Source organism: Phalacrocorax aristotelis, chromosome W (genome assembly GCF_949628215.1).
Source record: "Phalacrocorax aristotelis chromosome W, bGulAri2.1, whole genome shotgun sequence".
NCBI lineage: Eukaryota > Metazoa > Chordata > Aves > Suliformes > Phalacrocoracidae > Phalacrocorax > Phalacrocorax aristotelis.
The window spans coordinates 24,252,622-24,270,963 of record NC_134310.1 but is presented as its reverse complement, the minus strand read 5'-3'; the positions used below and the strand labels follow the sequence as shown (position 1 = coordinate 24,270,963).

The following is an 18,342-nucleotide window of genomic DNA, read 5'->3' as shown; positions in this document are numbered from 1 at the left end:
CAGGAAGAAGCATTCAGGACTTCTGCAAGCATATGACTAAAAATGGTTATGGTTTCAATAACTCCTATGTCAGCTTCTTTAAAATCCAGAATCTAAAGAGAAATTAGTACAGCAATCTTATCTGATGCGGAGGGGAGTATTTAGTGAGGTAACTTTAAAAAAAATAAAAATCAATGTAGTTGAAAGCAATTTTAAAAATTCCATGGCAACCAAATAGGTCTGTGATAAAGCAAGGAAGCTGATTACAGGACAGCAAGCATATGGACTGCTCCTTAACAAAAATATACAATTTTTTTATCATCCTCGGCGTATTCCTGACTGAGATTTTATTTAAAGACTTTGCTGCATACATATCCCACTTATAAAAATGTACTTAATCTTGTAATTTGTAGTAATGTATACTACTTCAGAAATACAAATCTTGATACCAATTTAAAAAAAAAATTTTTTAAAAAATCACATACTGTCAGTAAAAATGCAATGAGCTCACATCCCTTTCATATTGGCCTGGGTAGAGGAAAAGAGATCTTTGGTATTCGCTTAAAAATTGACAGAAAACTTGCACACACGTTCACATAGTAGTGTGAAAGCATAACACTACAGAAGCATCACTTCACAAGAGCTCCAGCTTGTCACCAGTGATTTGAGGAAGGACACAATGTTCCACGTAAACAGAATTTGATCAGAAAGGCTTTACATTCCAGTTTCAGTACAGTCATTCCCTCCCAGGCTCCTAGGCACAATATATTCTCCTGTAAGCAAGCACCTGGGAAAAAGTTTCGCAAACCATGGGCACCCCACCATAAAAGATAAAAATAACATTACATATATCTAGAAAGACGTAGACAGATACTACGCTTATGCAAAATATGCTTTTTGGAAAAGGAAGTCTAATTCCATCAAGACATGCTGTGCAAAAGCAACTAGAAGCGGTATTAAACATTGATACAGTATTTGAGGGAGGACGGAAGAAGTAAGAGCTATCGGGTCAGCTGGTTATAATTTTTTTCCTAGCTGTTTAACGATCTTAATAAATGAAACAAGCAAAATTTATTTATTTTTATCTAGTGAAATGTATGTGGTCCTACTAACTCTAGATTCATGAAAGAGTAGCAGCATTTGACATCACCTTCAGATTTTTGGCTAGGACACTGACTTCCAGTGGACTACTGCCAACCTTCAGCAGGTTTTGTGGGCTATGAAGCTTACTGAAACCACATGCTTGCTCCTGCATTCCACTTTGACCACACTCCTCTGAGTTCTCTAGGCCAATGGCTTCAGCAACCATTATAGGAGAAGTAACGTGAAAAATGAGGGTAAAAAAAGAAAACTTAGATGTGCTAAAGAAAAAAAAAATCAGATAACATTTTTACTTCAAATCAAGTAAACGCTATGGGGGAGCAGGGGGTGATGCCTTCGCTTCTGCCTTTCAGCAGTCTACCAGAAAAAGCTTTAGTACTTCTCATTTCTTTGTGAAATTAGCAATTTTTGATTCAGAGACAGCACTTTTTAGGATTCTCATGCTTGTCAGCTACAAGAAATCTTTTCCTTCCATCAAGATTGTGTAGGCAATCGTTTTCCAAAAGACTTGCAAAATATCATCGCTGTACTGATTACACCACCGTGCTACTTTGAATGCTGAAAGCAATTCTGTATCTAAGGAAGTACAGAAAGATTAAAAGATACAAGACCAACAGGACAAAATAAACCACGTTGGGGAACAACCCCAAAGCTACACTGATATTCACACGCTATTGCATTATCCAAACGTTCTGGTATATGTACTTATAGGGTAGTTGGAACAAATATGTTTCTAACCTCATGTAGTACACTTTGAGGCCACAAAATATATAGAAAATAACTAGTAATATTTTAAAATAAGCACTGAACGCTAAATCATCCCAACTGCATCTATGTTCGGCAGGACTGTGATCAGTTTCTTACTGCTCCTAAAAGCCTCTTTGAGGAGGAATGGAGAAGAGTTTTCCAGGACTGAAGAGTTAATCTTTGACTGTGCTTTCTAATCAGCAGCACAACTGAACAATAGAGTAATTCTAGTTCATAACTCCATTATGAGATCTCCTCCCCAAAGTAACTGTACGGGTTTCGGCTGGGATGAAGTTACAACAGTAATTCAAACTTTCATATACTATTGTTAAACAAAATCAGAGTAGCTGAATTTACCAATGCCATCTTTTTATTGATCCAAAAGAATCGGGAAAGGAGAAAAAAGTTGTTGAAAACATGAAATCTATAAACGTGAATAAGCACAGGCAACCATGGAAGACACGTTTCCACAAAATCACAGAATGGCAGGGGTTGGAAGGGACCTCTGGAGGTCATCTTGTCCAACCCCCCTGCTTGAGCAGTTACACCTAGAGCAGGGTGCACAGGACTGTGTCCAGGCGGGTTTTGAATGTCTCCAGGGAAGGAGACTCCACAACCTCTCTGGGCAGCCGGTTCCAGTGCTCCGTCGCCCTCACAGTAAAGAAGTTTTTCCTCATATTCAGCTGGAACTTCCTGTGTTCCAATTCGTGCCCATTGCCCCTTGTCCTGTCCTTGGGCACCACTGAAAAGCGTCCGGCCCCATCCTCCTGACACCCACCCTTCAGCTATTTATAAGTATTGACAGGATTCCCCCTCAGTCTTCTCTTCTCCAGGCTGAACAAACCCAGGTCTCTCAGCCTTTCCTCATGCATTGCTAATACCCTCTTATCTGGCCTAAGCATTATTTACTACCTTGTTAATATTCTCAGGTGTTAGTTTCTACTCCTAACTGTGATCCTTTCTTAACTACTACCAACTCCTGCGCTATTCCATTTCATCCAAGAAGAATATATGTTTGAGGTAACATTGAGGTCAGCTCAACTTCTTTTAAACATCTCAGGTCACTTCATGTGACATGTCTTTGGTTTTTTTAGAGTGCAGTCTACACTTAAAAACCAGAAGGTGAAAGTTTACAGCAGCAGACCAAAAATCGATTGGGCAAATTCACGCAGAGGCATCCTCCTCCGATTCCTCCCTGAAGCCCTGCATTGCTAATGAACGTGGGAAAGAATTCGGGAAAGGAGTTGCTCAGAGGTTGTTCCTGTAGTTTTACCACAGTATCCACAGGTAGTTGCTGTTTGACATGGGATACTGGACTAGGTGGACTTTCCGTTTGATCTTCTAAAGATGCTCTCATGGGAGATCCTGTGGAGTCACAGACACTGCAGCTGGGAGCTTTGTGAATGCACAGCAGCTACAGTTGCCTGTAAGCTTTATTCTTATGTTTTCCTTCAAGTTGTGCTACCACGCTTCCTTTCAGTCCTGAAAACATAGCATTCTCTTCCTACCATAAATAGGAAACAAGAGAAATAGTTGTTTTTTGGGAGTAACCTCTTGAACAGAAAAATAAAGTAGTATTAATTGCTTTCAGAGTGTGAAGTCTTCCAATACATCTAATCTCACGGCTGCAGGTCATAACCCTGCTGTCGTGCTAAGTAGACTCAGGTTAAAGGGAAACAAACTTCAGATTTTTGGAGCTGTAATTCCTACTTCTGCAGCTTAGTTTTAATAATAATTTCCTCATCCTATGGAACCATATTCTCCGGTATGGTAAATTCCATTGTTGGGTTTGGGGCATCTTTTCTACTAGAACGAATCTATATCACAGTGCATGTGTACCATGTGGAAATAGAAGACCTAACTATTACATCTTACAAGACTGACTGAAGCTTGTTCATCACAAATGCTATCCCGTCTGTTTTCCCGGGAAATTGTTGTGGGACCATGTTATGAATTGGATTGGAGAGCAAATCCAGTTCAACAGTTTTCCACTGGCTCCTCTCCAACGGCAACTTTCAAAATGTGTTTTATTTTTTGTTGCTTGTGGTTTTTTTGTGGCTTTTCTTAAGTAAGATCCACATCTGTGGGAAGATATAGAAATTAATAATTGAGGCAAGGAGTAGGAGCTATTAAATTGCTATTGCTGCTAGGAAGATGGTATATGGAACTGTTTCAATGGGTTACCTACCTAAGTTAGGATAGCTTCTGGCCCCTTCCTCCTCTGTAGTGGCATGTATAGCTGTTTATTCAGAGTCCAGGTATTTAAATTACCCAATGTGTTTCTGTGCTTGTTATCACTCTAGTTCTAATAGTAGTACTTGAATTTGCTGATAGAATACTCTATAGAATAGATCAAGAACCTGCTTGCATATAAATATTTTATGGACTCTGATTTTTTTTTTTTTAAATACTCAGTGTACTTTTTTCATGCTTAAAAGCATCTTAATCTATAAAACTTAAGTGTTTATGACTGAGATTTAGATCCATAACAAAACTGAAAACCTTAAATTACCCACAGCAACAGCAACTTGGCTTTTCCTTAATGGATACAGAATGGCAGATATGGCAGTGGTAAGAGATGAAATTTGGATGCCTTGCTTAAATGAGTTTGCATTCAAATTAATACTCTGAAAAATTGTTTTAACTTTTTTCTTTTTTTTTATTCCTCATAAATTTTTGAAAGCTGCTTAATAAAGAAACAAAAACCTTGCAACGTTTACTCTTTGTGTTGTGCCATGGAATGGATTTTCAGTAATCTCTCTGAACTTCCAGTTTTACAAATGTTATATATGACCTTCAGTTTGATAACATTCTCTGGGATGCAATGCAGCTTCTTTTAAAGACTAATGTTAAAATAACTTAATATCTCTGTCACATACTGCTAGTAGATTGGAAGCATTTAGAACTTCATTGCAGCCTGCTGTGAGCTGATTTATGTTGCAAAAAAATCACAGTACTCCTGACTCTTCTAGTTTATAGGCCAGAGATGAACTGGATCATAGACTAGACTTTACATGTCCAACTTCCCTTTTGCTGTATGAGTGCATCCTTTAGTTGGAATACTAAAAATAAAATGGTCAGCTTTACTGAGTTAAATTCACCATTTCTGTTTAATTGATTTTTGTGTTTTCTAATGAGCTAATTAGGAGAAATGTTGCATCTTGTGTCTAACTATGTATGGCAGGTTTTATAAAACAAATTACACGGGGATTTTTCTTAGTAGCCTAATACTCATTTTTTTAATAAGTTGAAATTTATGAAGTTTAATTTTTAAATTGTCATCAGAAAGTTGTTATTTTGGACTGAACTGCATAGAAAACGACGTTTTCAATTGAGGCTTCAGCTTGGAATCTGCTGTTTTCACATAGTAGTTAGCTCTGTGCCAGCAATATTGTCATCTCTAAGTGTGCCCCTTCCCTGAAAAGAGGTACAGAGAGCAGTGTTCACGAGCCTAAATGCCTGTCATGCTGCTGTAACTGCATTTTGTCATTAATACTTTAACTAAATTTAAGGAAGGCATATTACAGTGTGTATTGGGTTTGCGTGGCAAGGTTTTGGTGGTGGGGGCTATAGGGGTGGCTTCCGTGAGAAGCTGCTAGAAGCTTCCCCCACGTCCGATAGAGCCAGTGCCAGCTGGCTCCAAGATGAACTCTCCGCTGCCCAAGGCTGAGCCAATCAATCAGCAACAGTGGTAGCACCCCTGGGATAACATATTTAAAGGGGGGGGGGGGAAACCTGCTGTGCAACAGCAGCTGGGAGAGAGGAGTGACAATATGTGAAAGGAACAACTCTGCAGACACCAAGGTCAATGAAGAAGAAGGGGGAGGAGGTGCTCTGGGTGCCAGAGCAGAGATTCCCCTGCAGCCTGTGGTCAAGACCGTGGTGAGGCAGGCAGTCCCACTGCTGCCCATGATGGAGGTTAATGGTGGAGCAGATATCCACCTGCAGCCTGTGGAGGACCCCACACTGGAGCAGGTGGATGTGCCCTGAAGGAGGCTGTGACCCCATGGAGAGCCTGTGCTGGAGCAGGCTCCTGGCAGGACCTGGGACCCCATGGAGAGAGGAGCCCACACTGGAGCAGGTTTGCTGGCAGGACTTGTGACCCCGTGGGGGACCCACGCTGGAGCAGTCTGTTCCTGAAGGACTGCACCCCATGGAGAGGACACATGGGAAGGACCTGTGCTGGAGCAGTTTGTGGAGGACTGTCTCCTGTGGGAGGGACCCCACACTGGAGCATGGGAAGAGCATGAGGAGGAAGGAGCAGCAGAAACAATGTGTGATGGACTGACTACAACCCCCATTTCCCATCCCCCATCCCCCTGTGCTGCTGAGGGGGAGGAGGTAGAGAAAATTGAAAGTGAGGTTGAGCCTGGGAAGAAGGGAGGGGTGGGGGGAAGGTGTCTTAAGATTTGTTTTTATTTTCTCGTTATCCTACTCTGACTCTTATTTGTCAATGAATTAAATTAAATTGACGTTCTCAAGTCAGGTCTGTTTTGCCCATGATGGTGATTGGTGACTGATCTCCCTGTCCTTATTCTCAGCCCATGAGGCTTTTGCTGTATTTTTTCTCTCCCCTGTCCAGCTGAGAAGGGGAGAGATAGAGCAGCTTGGTGGGCACCTGGCATCCAGTCAAGGTCAACCCACCACGTAGTAGCATGGACTCCTAGGGTGTGTGTTTGCACATCCTACTCAGTGCTGAATTCTGTGTTATATTGGTTGCACTGACAGTGTTAGGTGGTAAGTTGAAAACTGGTCTGCTCTAGGAGCAGGTCACGCAGACAAGGGCTGCAATGTTGTATCCCTCTAGAGCAGGTAAGTGTGGCTGTAAGCAAGACTATTTTCCTATCTTTTGTCATGGTATAACTAGGTTTTTACAGTGTTGATTATGAATTAATTGTGTTCAGACTATCTGAAATCCAACAACGTTGGGGTGGAGTGCTAAAGTTTAATATGTAGGCAGATACATGTAATGGGTAAAACACATCTGTGCATTAAAAGCAATATTAATGTTAAAGTTTCCTTGTAGGGTGTGATACATGCAATAAGATTGCAGCAGCATCTGAAGTTCTTCTGTCTTGCTTGTGGAACTTGACAGGGCTATGGAAATACAGTCCTGTACATAGGGTTTTGTGTAGCAGCCTCTCTGTTTAATGTGTGGATTTTTAAAATGTTTAATGTATTGGTGGCAAGAAATTTTAAGATAAAATACATTTACTTTATGATCCCCTCATAAATGAGACACTCTTCATACAGGGACTGACACAGTTTACGTGCTTACCCCATATAGCTTTAACTTGCCCTACAAGATCTTTCTTAAAAAAAAAAAAAAATTTTAAAAATTCCAAGGACAGTGCTAATATGTGTGAAAGTAAAAAGCTCTGATACTTCTTCGCTTCACAAAAAATAAAAAAGCATGCAAGGATAATCAGAATTAAATCTCTGCTATTCAGGACCCACGTTTCTCTTGAGCTGCTTTAAATAATGCAAAAATGTTTTTAATTCCACTGCTGTCTGAATCATGCTCACTAATTCCTAATAATGATTGTTCTTCTTCATCGGGTTGATATTTGACTCAACCATGTTTGTTTTCTAGGACAGGTGCCTCTGAAACAGGGGCCTACGCATTTCTCCAGGGTTTATAGCCTAGTTTTAAGGAATTTGTCAAATATAACTAAGAGGAGCAAGGCTTTTCTTTATTTGCAGACCTTATTTTTCATTGTAAAAGTATGCTTTTGTACAGAAGTTTGAAAATTGTGCTGTAAATTTGGGGTTGGGAGGAAAGCCTTCTAAAGAAAACTGTAATTCCTTGCAATTATAATTTCAACATGGCCTTTCTTCTCATGTCTAACAGTGAAATGTCATCCTCCAGATGGATGATAGGAAGTTTCTCTGATACAGTTTTCTCAATCGTGTAGCATGAAGTTTGGGAAAACTGGAACTTCTTTGCATATATGTGCAACTAAGTGACTGCTCAACCTATCCAAAATTTTTTTAATGTTTTTGTTTTAATTTCAGCACACTGGCTAAAGTTTACCTTTATGTATACCTTAATTTTTGTTAGTAAAGTTACTGTTAAAAGCACTAGTACATTCTGGCTTTCTGGTCTCAGGGAAGCAGTACATTGCTTTCACTTCACTGTAAAGCTCAGGTAAGCATTAATATCTTATTTTAGCCTGACCACATGTTTGATACTAGGTTTTTTAATTGGCGGCTCCTGGAGGAGGCGGGGATGAGGCAAGGAAACCTTGTCATTGCTGTACATGAATCCTTAGGCATTGTGAACTAAATGTAGGAGCATCTTGGCATTCTTCTTTAAATTAGGAACGCTTGTGAAAGGGCCTTGCTAAGATTTCTTAATACAAAGTTACTGATAGTGTCACGATTCCAGAGAACTGTTCCATTGAAATTTCAGACTTAATCTGCAGAGGGGGAACACAACTGCAGACAGAAGCCGGTTGTTTGAGAATAGCATTGATGAGCTTACGTGAGTAGTCCACAAAAGCCTAGTGTGTAGTATTGCAAAACAAACAGAGTCTTGTCTTTTGGGCTATGTGGGAGAGCAATTTAAAGATCCAAAAGCATGCTTATGTATTCACGTTTCTTCTTTGAAGCTGTAGACTTCACTGAGTGCTGCTATTTCAGCTGAAGCAATGTTTGAGGATACTGCATAAGTGGTTAATAACCACTTCCTATCTAGACCTTTCTGAGTCCTTTAGCATGGCTGGACTGCGCAGCAGTTCTTAAAACCAAATTTTCCCTGATGATTGCTGGTTCATAGCTTGGAGTCTTCCTCGCAGTTCTGCTTTCACTATCTTAACTGAAAAGCTTGAGCGGCCCTAGGCTTATTCTATCAGATACCTTAAAGATGGTGTGAGTAGTTGTAGGTTGTATGTGATTGAAGAAAAATTAATACCACAGGCCTCAAATGGTAACTGATATCTTAAGTGACCAAAACCATATAGCAAATCAGCACCTATTGGCTTGAATGTTGACAGTCAATTTCTGACAAAGTAAGTCTTAATTTTGCAATGTATTCTTTCAACATGAAAAAAAAAAACACACAAAAACCCATCTGGGCTGCTGCACTGTGGCTGCCCGGGTAGAGAACCTGGTTGTAAAGGTACGTCATGTAGATGCTCGTGTCCCCAAGAGTCGGGCCACTGAAGAACATCGAAACAACCAGCAGGTGGATCAGGCTGCCAAGATAGAAGTGGCTCAGGTGGATCTGGACTGGCAGCATAAGGGTGAATTATTTCTAGCTCGGTGGGCCCACGACACCTCAGGCCAACCCCAAATTTACAGGGTGCACTCAATACCCTCATCCAGATCACTGATAAAGATGTTAAGATATTCTGAAGAAATAGATCTAAATTTATCAACTAATAATAAAGGAACTGATGTCTGATGGTTTAAAAGTAATAATAAAAAGAATTTAAAAGATTCTTAATACTGCCTTTTGTGGGGCGGGGGGGGTTTAAAAGTTATTTTATATGGAAAAAAGCCTTGTATCCATTTTTGCTTGATTCATGAAAAGCTGAAACATTTAAGAGCAAAATCTTTGCTTCTTGGTGAAGCAGAAGTGCGGGATGTTGAGAAATGTCAGGCTCCGTGGTCCAAGCTAGTGCATTCTCTGAGATTTATTTTTGGCCTGCTCCTTAGCTGCTTTATTGCTGTTCAAATGAAGTACCACATGGCAGTCACTTAAGCACATAGATACCTTGACTCAGGGATAGCTTTTGCTGTATGAAGATCAGGATCAGAGGAGGATCAAGTTCTCAGTGGAGTATACTCTGGGTTTATTTTTTTTTGTGCTGAGGTACAGTGATATGGGAACTGGCAACCCAGCTGTTGTCATGTAGGCAAACTTCAGCTTGACTATAATAGATATGGGGCTTTGCTTTAGATTAAAAAATAAACAAAACCTGTAGGTTTAAGCTGCAAACTGAGGATGTCCTGCAGTATGCAGGAAATGATGGATTCACAGGAAAAATATTTTTTCCACAGATCCAACAGTATAAGAATATTTAGTAAACTATAGTTTTAGCCAAGCTTGAGTTTTTTGAAAACTTCAGAAACTGTGTTCTATAAAAATACACACAATAATTAAATTCTGCAAAAAGATATTTGGTTTACTGAGCAAAAGCTCTCAGACTCTGTTGGTCTTTCCCACCTGTGTGGAGGAAAAGCACAAGAGTTCTTTATGCAGGCAAGAGTAGATCAGTTTAGCTGTCACATGAGGAAGATAGTTGCTTCTGCTTTTTAGAGAACGAGTACAGATTGTGAAGCCTCTGCTGTCATATTGCATTGTTCATGAATTCAAGTCCAAGGGCTTCTAAAAGACTTTTTTAATATCAGTTGGGAAGTTATCATGGTTATATGAACAGATGAAATACTGTGTCATTCTTTCGTTTCTGGGATAGCGTTTTCTGTCTTGCGTACAAAGTATTCATGCAACTGAGATCGCTCATGGCATGGAATAACTAATATAAAAAACAGAGTAACTCTATATTTTTAACTTGCACCTATATTATTTTGGAGCTGTACTGCTCTTATGCAGATGAAGACTTTTGTCTTTGAACTGATTTTTTGACTGAGGAAAAAATGTAAAATCAGCCCTTTTTAGACAATAAAGGGGTTTTTTCCCCTATTATAAGCTTTTGGGCACATTCTCCATTTGGACTCTACCTGCTGCTGTAATGTCTTTGGTTTTTATGAAGAATTGCTAGGTTTTGTCTCTTTCTAGAAAGCAATAGTATGAATTTTAGTGTTGGGACAAAAATAACTTGTCACTCGCATTAGTTTTGAAGTTAAGCAAGCATCAATGCTTAATCTCTGAAAAAAACATTAATTCATAGGTGGACTGTTTTTCTATTTATAAATATTTAAGTATTTAATTGCTAGACACGGTTCTGAGTATCTAAATTTGGTTATTAACAGTAGGTTTAGATGTTGCTTGAAAGAAAATTAATTTTGTTTACAATATCCATCTGCTTATTATGTCTCAGCACTGAACAGGAAGAGTTGTTTCTTGTCTCAGAATACTTTGTTCCCTTTGTGTTCACAATAAGAGAAAAAAAAAAACTACTCCTCCTTCTGACCAGTGAAAACTTCTCACTTTTTTAAGTAGGGATTTGTGATAAAAGAACTTTAGTAATATATTGCTGATAGGCATTGTAATTTTGACATTTTATTGCAGTGAATGTTGTAAGGGAATATGTTGTACTTCATCATACAGTACATAAATATAGTTTTAAGTGCATAGCTAAATGTTTTAGAAGTTGAAGACTGCATGCATGAAAGCAGATGTAAATATGCAACTGCTTCTCATTGTTAACTAAATTATTATATAGCCTTATCTTCCACTTCAAGTTGTGATTTTGTTTTTAAGCCAACTCTCACAATAAAATTTTGATTCAATCAAGCTTGCTTTTTTTTAAAGACTGTTAACTTCAAGAAGATGGAAGGGGATTATGTACTGCTGCTTAAGAATGTGGTTTAGCAGATAGTTCAACAGAATCAGGAAATCTTCCAGACTGTTCACATTTGGTTTACAGTGTCTGACAGTATTTTTTGCTGTTTTGTGGTTGCCAGCAATCACAGGCAACTACTTTGCTGTAGGTCAAAAAAGCACAAGCCCAGATGGATTATACTTTCATTTTACAGATATGAACTTGCTGTGAGTTTTGCTATAATTATAGTTGACTTTAAGTGCTTTTGAGTTATCAGTTGCTTAGAAAGCAATTCTCAAGGGTGCTAGCCTTACTTTAATTATTTCTGTGTCTAGTTTAAACATACTGTGTATTAGTTTACAAGTCCTCATTTTTTGAGGAAGAGTTCATGTATAGGAAGAGGCACTACATACATAGTTTAATGTTTGTGCATCCTATGAAGATGGAAACTTTTCACCATTAATTTATATTCACTTTGTAAATTGTTTTAAAATAGATTACAAGCTTTGAATTGCCAATGCATGTATGAACTGTCACCACACTTCTGAAACTTTTGGTGAATGACATGACATACAGGGTAATTTTTGTATTGGTTTAATATTTGCCAAGACATTCTTCTTTACTGGGTGTCCAATGTTAAAAGCAATACACACATTTTAAAGAGTTACCCCTCAAAACAGGTATGCTGTGAAACTGCAAACTAGCAAATTAGTTGTAACTCTTGAAAGGCTTGCTGCAGTCAGTTGGAAGTAATGTTTTAGTAGCTGCATTGTAAAGAGAGGGAGAACAAGATGGCACAAAGCTTAAGAATGCTATAGTATTACACCTTAACTAAAAATAATTGCGTCTACTACTGTAAATTATTTTTTTTTGCTGTAGCTGTGACATGCAGAATAGAGAAACCCTCAGGGGGTTGCAGAAGATGGATGACCGCCCAGAAGAGCGTATGATCAGGGAGAAACTCAAGGCAATGTGCATGCCAGCCTGGAAACATGAATGGCTGGAAAGAAGAAGCAGGAGAGGCCCTGTGGTAAGTGGCATGGAAGTAATGGTGATATCTGTAACAACTATTATAAATAAAAATACCTTAAATTTCTTTCTTTTAGAAACCTCTTTATCGCTAACAATTTGCAGACTCTTAATTGTGATCCTCTTGTTCTTTTTTTTTTTTTTTTTTTTGAGCTGTTTAACAGGAAACTGGCTGACTTTCTGAAGTGTATGCATTTATTAAGCTTTATTTAAAAAAACAAAAAGCATATTGCTGTGCTGCTGACTGTGTAGTATAAAATACTGCTGTGGTAACACTGCCCTCTAATGTCAACAGCAAAAGTACATCTTGTTCATTAGATAAAAACTTACATTTGAGTGTAAAACTGCACTGTACTGCTTTGTACTCCCTTCATTCCTAAGGGTTTCATGCCTTCGCATTTCCTTAGTTTGAAAATGTTAGTTTCCTATATGTTTTAATGTGCGTGGATTTCTTTTGCTGGATGCATATTGTCATGGTTTAACCCAGCAGGCATCTAAACACCACACAGCTGTTTGCTCACTCCCCCCCCCCAGTGGGATTGGGGAGAGAATCAGGGAAAAAGGTAAAACTTGTGGGTTGAGATAAACACAATTTAATAGGACAGAAAAGGAAGAGAAATAATAATTATAAAATAATATGCAAAATAAGTGATGCACAACGCAGTTGCTCACCACCCACTGACTGATGCCCAGACAGTTCCCAAGAAGCAGCTGTGCCCCACCTCCCCTGGCCAACCTTCTCAGTTTATTTTGTTCATCATGACATCATATGGTATGGAATATCCCTTTGGTCAGTTGCGGTCAGCTCTTCTGGCTGTGTCCCCTCCCAGCTTCTTGTGCACCTCCAGCCTCCTTCCTGGCAGGGCAGTATGAGAAGCTGAAAAGTCATTGAATTACTTGTTGCTGAGCAATGCTTATATTAAAACATCAGTGTGTTATCAACATTTTTCTTATCCTAAATCCAAAACACAGCACTGTACCAGCTACTAGGAAGAAAATTAACTCTATCCCAGCCAAGACCAGGACAGTATACACCTCTTATTCTATACCATCTACATCCCGATCCAACACTATTTAATACATCACAATTAATCACCATCACCTTTCCTGTATTTTGATATATACACACAGATATGATTCCCTAAGTCTGGGGACCATCCCCCTAAAACATCCACTAAGTTCATTTAGTCCATGACTTTGGGCTCCATCTGTCATAACAGTCATTCAGGGCAGGAGAGATGGTGTGTGGTGTTGGCTTGTTACGTTCTGAAGTCAGTTCTGGTTCTATCACCACTGCACTTTGCTCAGTTTAATCAAAATACATTCTTCATTAATTTGGGAGATTCTAACTGTAATACCATTGATATGGCATAAAGCGGTGACATAGAGTATTATATAGCAAATAACATCATAAGATGCAAATCATTAGCTACTCTCACCTAAAATCAAATACCCTTGAGGTACACATCGGCATTCCCATCCTTCCATGTTACCCACCAAGTGCACCCAGCTCCTCGACAAAAAGCAATCCTATGAATAGGTTTGCCCTTTCCTAAGGAATGAATAACCCAGACTATTTTTACTAGCCAATTCCTTATATGCACTACAGGGATGTTATCTCCTTCCACAGTGCACAGGGGTATTGCTGGACAGAGCCAGGTCAATTGGCAGATTCCCTAGTGTAAACTAGCCCAGTGGCTTCTGATAAATGTGTATCCCAATGCGTGAATGTCCCACCACCCATTGCTCTCACTGTAGTCTTTAACAGTTCATTATATCACTTGATTTTCCCCGGAGGCTAGTGCATGATAGGGAATGTGATACACCCAGTCAATGCCATACTCTTTGGCCCAGCTGTCTATGAGGTTATTTTAGAAATGAGTCCCGTTGTCTGACTCAGTTCTCTCTGGAGTGCCATGTCACCACAGGACTTGTTTTTCAAGGCCCAGGATAGTGTTCCGGGTGCTGACATGGGGCATGGGATATGGTTCCAGCCATCCAAGGTGGTTGCTTCCACCATTGTAAGAACATGGCGCTTTCCTTGGCGGGTTTGTGGGAGTGTAATATAGTCAATTTGCCAGGCCTCCCTATATTTATATTTCAGCCATCATCCCCCAACCACAGAGGCTTTACCCGCTTCGCTTGCTTGATTGCAGCGCACATTTCACATCTGTGGATAGCCTGTGCAATAGTGTCCATGGTCAAGTCCGCCCCTCGATCATGAGCCCACCTGTATGCTGCATCTCTCCCTTGATGGCCTGAGGTGTCATGGGCCCATCAAGCTATAAAGAATTCACCCTTATGCTGCCAGCCCAGATACACCTACACCTGAGCCACTTCAACCTTAGCAGCCTGATCCACCTGCTGGTTGCTTTGATGTTCTTCAGTAGCCAGAATCTTGGGGACGTGAGCGTCTACATGATTGTCATGGTTTAGCCGGCAATTCAGCCCCACACAGTCGCTCGCTCACTCCCCCACCAGTAGATGGGGGAGAGAATCAGAAGGGTAACACTCGTGGGTTGAGATAAGAACAGTTTAATAATTAAAACTACCAAAAAAAAACCCAAAACAAAACACAACAACAGAAATGCAATGGAAAGGAAAACAAGAGAGGCGCGAAACCCGGGGGGCGGGGGGGGGGGGGGGGGGGGGGGAGTGGAATGAACCACCAAAACAAACCATACATGACGCAGCTGCTCACTGCCCGCCGACCCGACACCGTGCCTTCCCGAGCCACAAACTGCCCCCCTTTAATATACTGGTCATGGTGTCACATGGTAGGGAATGAACATGTGTCGTGGTTTAGCCCCAGTCAGCAACCAAGCACCACGCAGCCGCTCGCTCACTCCCCCCCTGGTGGGACGGGGGAGAGAATCGGAAGAGTAAAAGCGAGGTACCTCATGGTTTTGAGATAAAGACAGTTTAATAGGTAAAGCAAAAGCTGCGCACAGAAGCAAAGCAAAACAAGGAATTCATTCACTACTTCCCATGGGCAGGCAGGTGTTCAGCCATCTCCAGGAAAGCAGGGCTCCATCACGCATAGCGGTTACTTGGGAAAACAACCACCATCACTCCCAATGTCCCCCCTTCCTTCTTCGTCCCCAGCTTTATATACTGAGCATGACGTCATATGGTATGGAATATCCCATTGGCCAGTTTGGGTCAGCTGTCCTGGCTGTGTCCCCTCCCAGCTTCTTGTGCACCCGGCAGAGCACAGGGAGCTGAAAAAGTCCTTGACCAGTGTAAGCGCTACTTAGCAACAACTAAAACATCTCCACATTATCACTGCTGTTTCCAGCAAAACTCCAAAACACAGCCCCATACTAGCTACTATGAATAAATTTAAATCTATCCCAGCTGAAACAAGGACAACATGCCATTGGCCAGTCGGAGTCAGCCGCCCCTGCCATGGCCCTGCCCCTCCCAGCCTCCCACCAACGCAGCAGAGCACGGGAAGCTGTAAAGGTAGCCGACCCCCACAGTGAAGAGAATTAACCGCTTCTCAGCCAAAGACAGCACAGCATCCACATGACGTACCTTTACAACCAGGTTCTCTACCTGGGCAGCAATATCTTGCCACAATGTGGCAGCCCAGATGGGTTTGCCTCTGTGCTGCCAGTTGCTTTGCTTCCACTGCTGCAGCCAGCCCCACAGGGCATTTGCCACCATCCAGGAGTCAGTATAGAGACAAAGCACTGGCCACTTTTCCCGTTCAGCAATGTCTAAGGCCAGCTGGATGGCCTTTACCTCTGCAAACTGGCTCGATTCACCTTCTCCTTCAGCAGTTTCTGCTCCTTGTTCTATAGGACTCCATACAGCAGCCTTCCATCTCCGGTGCTTTCCCACAAGGTGACAGGACCCATCAGTGAACAGGGCATACTGCTTTTCATCTTCTGGCAGGTTGTTATAGAGTGGGGCTTCTTCAGCACGTGTCACCTCCTCCTCTGGTGATAATCCAAAATCTTTGCCTTCTGGCCAGTCCATAATCACTTCCAAGATTCCTGGGCGACTGGGGTTTCCTACTCATGCCCCCTGGGTGATCAGTGCAACCCATTTACTCCACATAGCATCAGTCGCATGGTGTGTAGAGGGAACGTTTCCTTTGAACATCCAGCCCAGCACTGCCAGTTCGGTTGCCAGGAGCAACTGTGCTTCAGTACTAACCACTTCTGAAGCAGCTCGAACCCCTTCATATGCTGCCAATATCTCTTTTTCAGTTGGAGTATAGCGGGCTTTGGACCCTCTGTATCCCCGACTCCAAAACCCTAGGGGTCAACTTCGGGTCTCCCCATGTGCTTTCTGTCAGAGGCTCCAAGTAGGGCCATTCTCCCCGGCTGCGGTGTAGAGCACATTTTTTACATCTTGTCCTGCCCGGACTGGCCCAAGGCCTACTGCATGGACTATTTCCTGTTTAATTTGTTCAAAGGCTTGTTGTTGCACAGGGCCCCATTTGAAATCATTCTTATTCCGGGTCACTTGATAGAGAGGGCTTACAATCAGACTGTAATTTGGAATATGCATTCTCCAAAAACCCACAACGCCCAAGAAAGCTTGTGTTTCCTTTTTGCTAGTTGGTGGAGACATGGCTGCTGTTTTGTTGATCACATCCGTTGGGATCTGATGACGTCCGTCTTGCCATTTGATTCCTAAGAACTGGATCTCTTTTGCAGGTCCCTTCACCTTACTTTGTTTTATGGCAAAACCAGCTTTCAGAAGGATTTGGACTATTTTTTCTCCATTCTCAAATACTTCTTCCGCTGTGTTGCCCCACACAATGATGTCATCAATGTATTGAAGGTGTTCTGGAGCTTCTCCCTGTTCCAAAGCATTATGGTATAGTCTATGGCAAATGGTAGGACTGTGTTTCCACCCCTGGGGCAGTCGATTCCAGGTGTACTGGACACCCCTCCAAGTGAAAGCAAACTGTGGCCTGCACTCTGCTGCCAGAGGGATTGAGAAGAATGCATTAACAATATCAGTTGTGGCATACCGCTTGGCTGCCTTTGGCTCCGGTTCATACTGAAGTTCTAGCATGTCTGGCACAGCAGCACTCAGTGGTGGCGTGGCTCCGTTCAGGCTCTCCAGTCGATGAATGAGCTCATGGATGGGGATCAGAGAGTCTCTGTTGCTGTGATATTGCCACCGATGTACTGTTGTGGTAGCGATCCGCACCAGTTGTTCTTTGACCCTCAGCAACCCCACAACAGAAGGGTCCTTCGAGAGGCCAGGAAAGGTAGACAGCTGTTTAATTCCCTCCGTCTCCAAGGCAGCTACACCAAGAGCCCACTTGTACCCTTGTGGGTCCTTGAAATACCCTCTCCTGAGGTAGTCTATGCCAAGGATGCATGGAGCCTCTGGGCCAGTCACAATGGGGTGCTTTTGCCAATCATTCCTGGTTAGGCTCACTTCGGCCTCCAATACTTGGATCCCCCTGTCACTCCAGAAATACTCATGGGTTCTGCCCCTATACAATTTGATGGCATTAAGGTGCACTGTGCACCGGTGTCCACTAAAGCTTTATAGTTCTGTGAGTCTGATGTGCCAGGCCATCGGATCCACACAGTCCAGTAAACCCAGTTATCCCTTTCCTCCACCCAGCTGGAGGCAGGGCCCCTCTAGTCCTGATCATGGCATTCACAACTCACTTCCTGTAAATGAAAATCAAGAGCCTCTCCATTATCCTTAGAAATAAAATTATCACTTCTACTCCTCTGTCTGGGGACTTGCTCGCTGGAAACTGGAGCAGCAGCTTTCCTGGAAGAGCCTAACTGAGTGATTTTTCTTCCTTGCAGTTCACGTACTTGTGCCTGTAGGGTCGAGATAGGCTTGCCATCCCACCTCATCATGTCCTCTCCGTGGTCATGCAGGTAAAACCATAGGGTGGCCCATGGTGTATATCCTCTCTTCTGAGCCAAAGGATGCTTTTTCTTAATAGCTGAGACACTATTCTGGTAGAGGTGGGGAGCAGGCCATATCTTCTTTGAGTTGCTGGACCTCTTGGGATAGTTTCTCCACAGCAGAGACTAGCGAGGAAGAG

General features: G+C 41.8%; 1 protein-coding gene across 2 annotated transcripts in view; it reads left to right on the top strand.

Moving 5' to 3' along the window:
- LOC142049888 (mitogen-activated protein kinase kinase kinase 1-like) overlaps positions 1 to 18,342 on the top strand; it is a 111,781-nt gene that overhangs the window by 57,148 nt on the left and 36,291 nt on the right. For both annotated transcript variants that reach the window (XM_075078050.1, XM_075078051.1), the window contains one exon: positions 12,156 to 12,306. In XM_075078050.1, the coding sequence (XP_074934151.1) occupies positions 12,156 to 12,306 (151 nt within the window). The remainder of the gene's footprint in view (positions 1 to 12,155; positions 12,307 to 18,342) is intronic.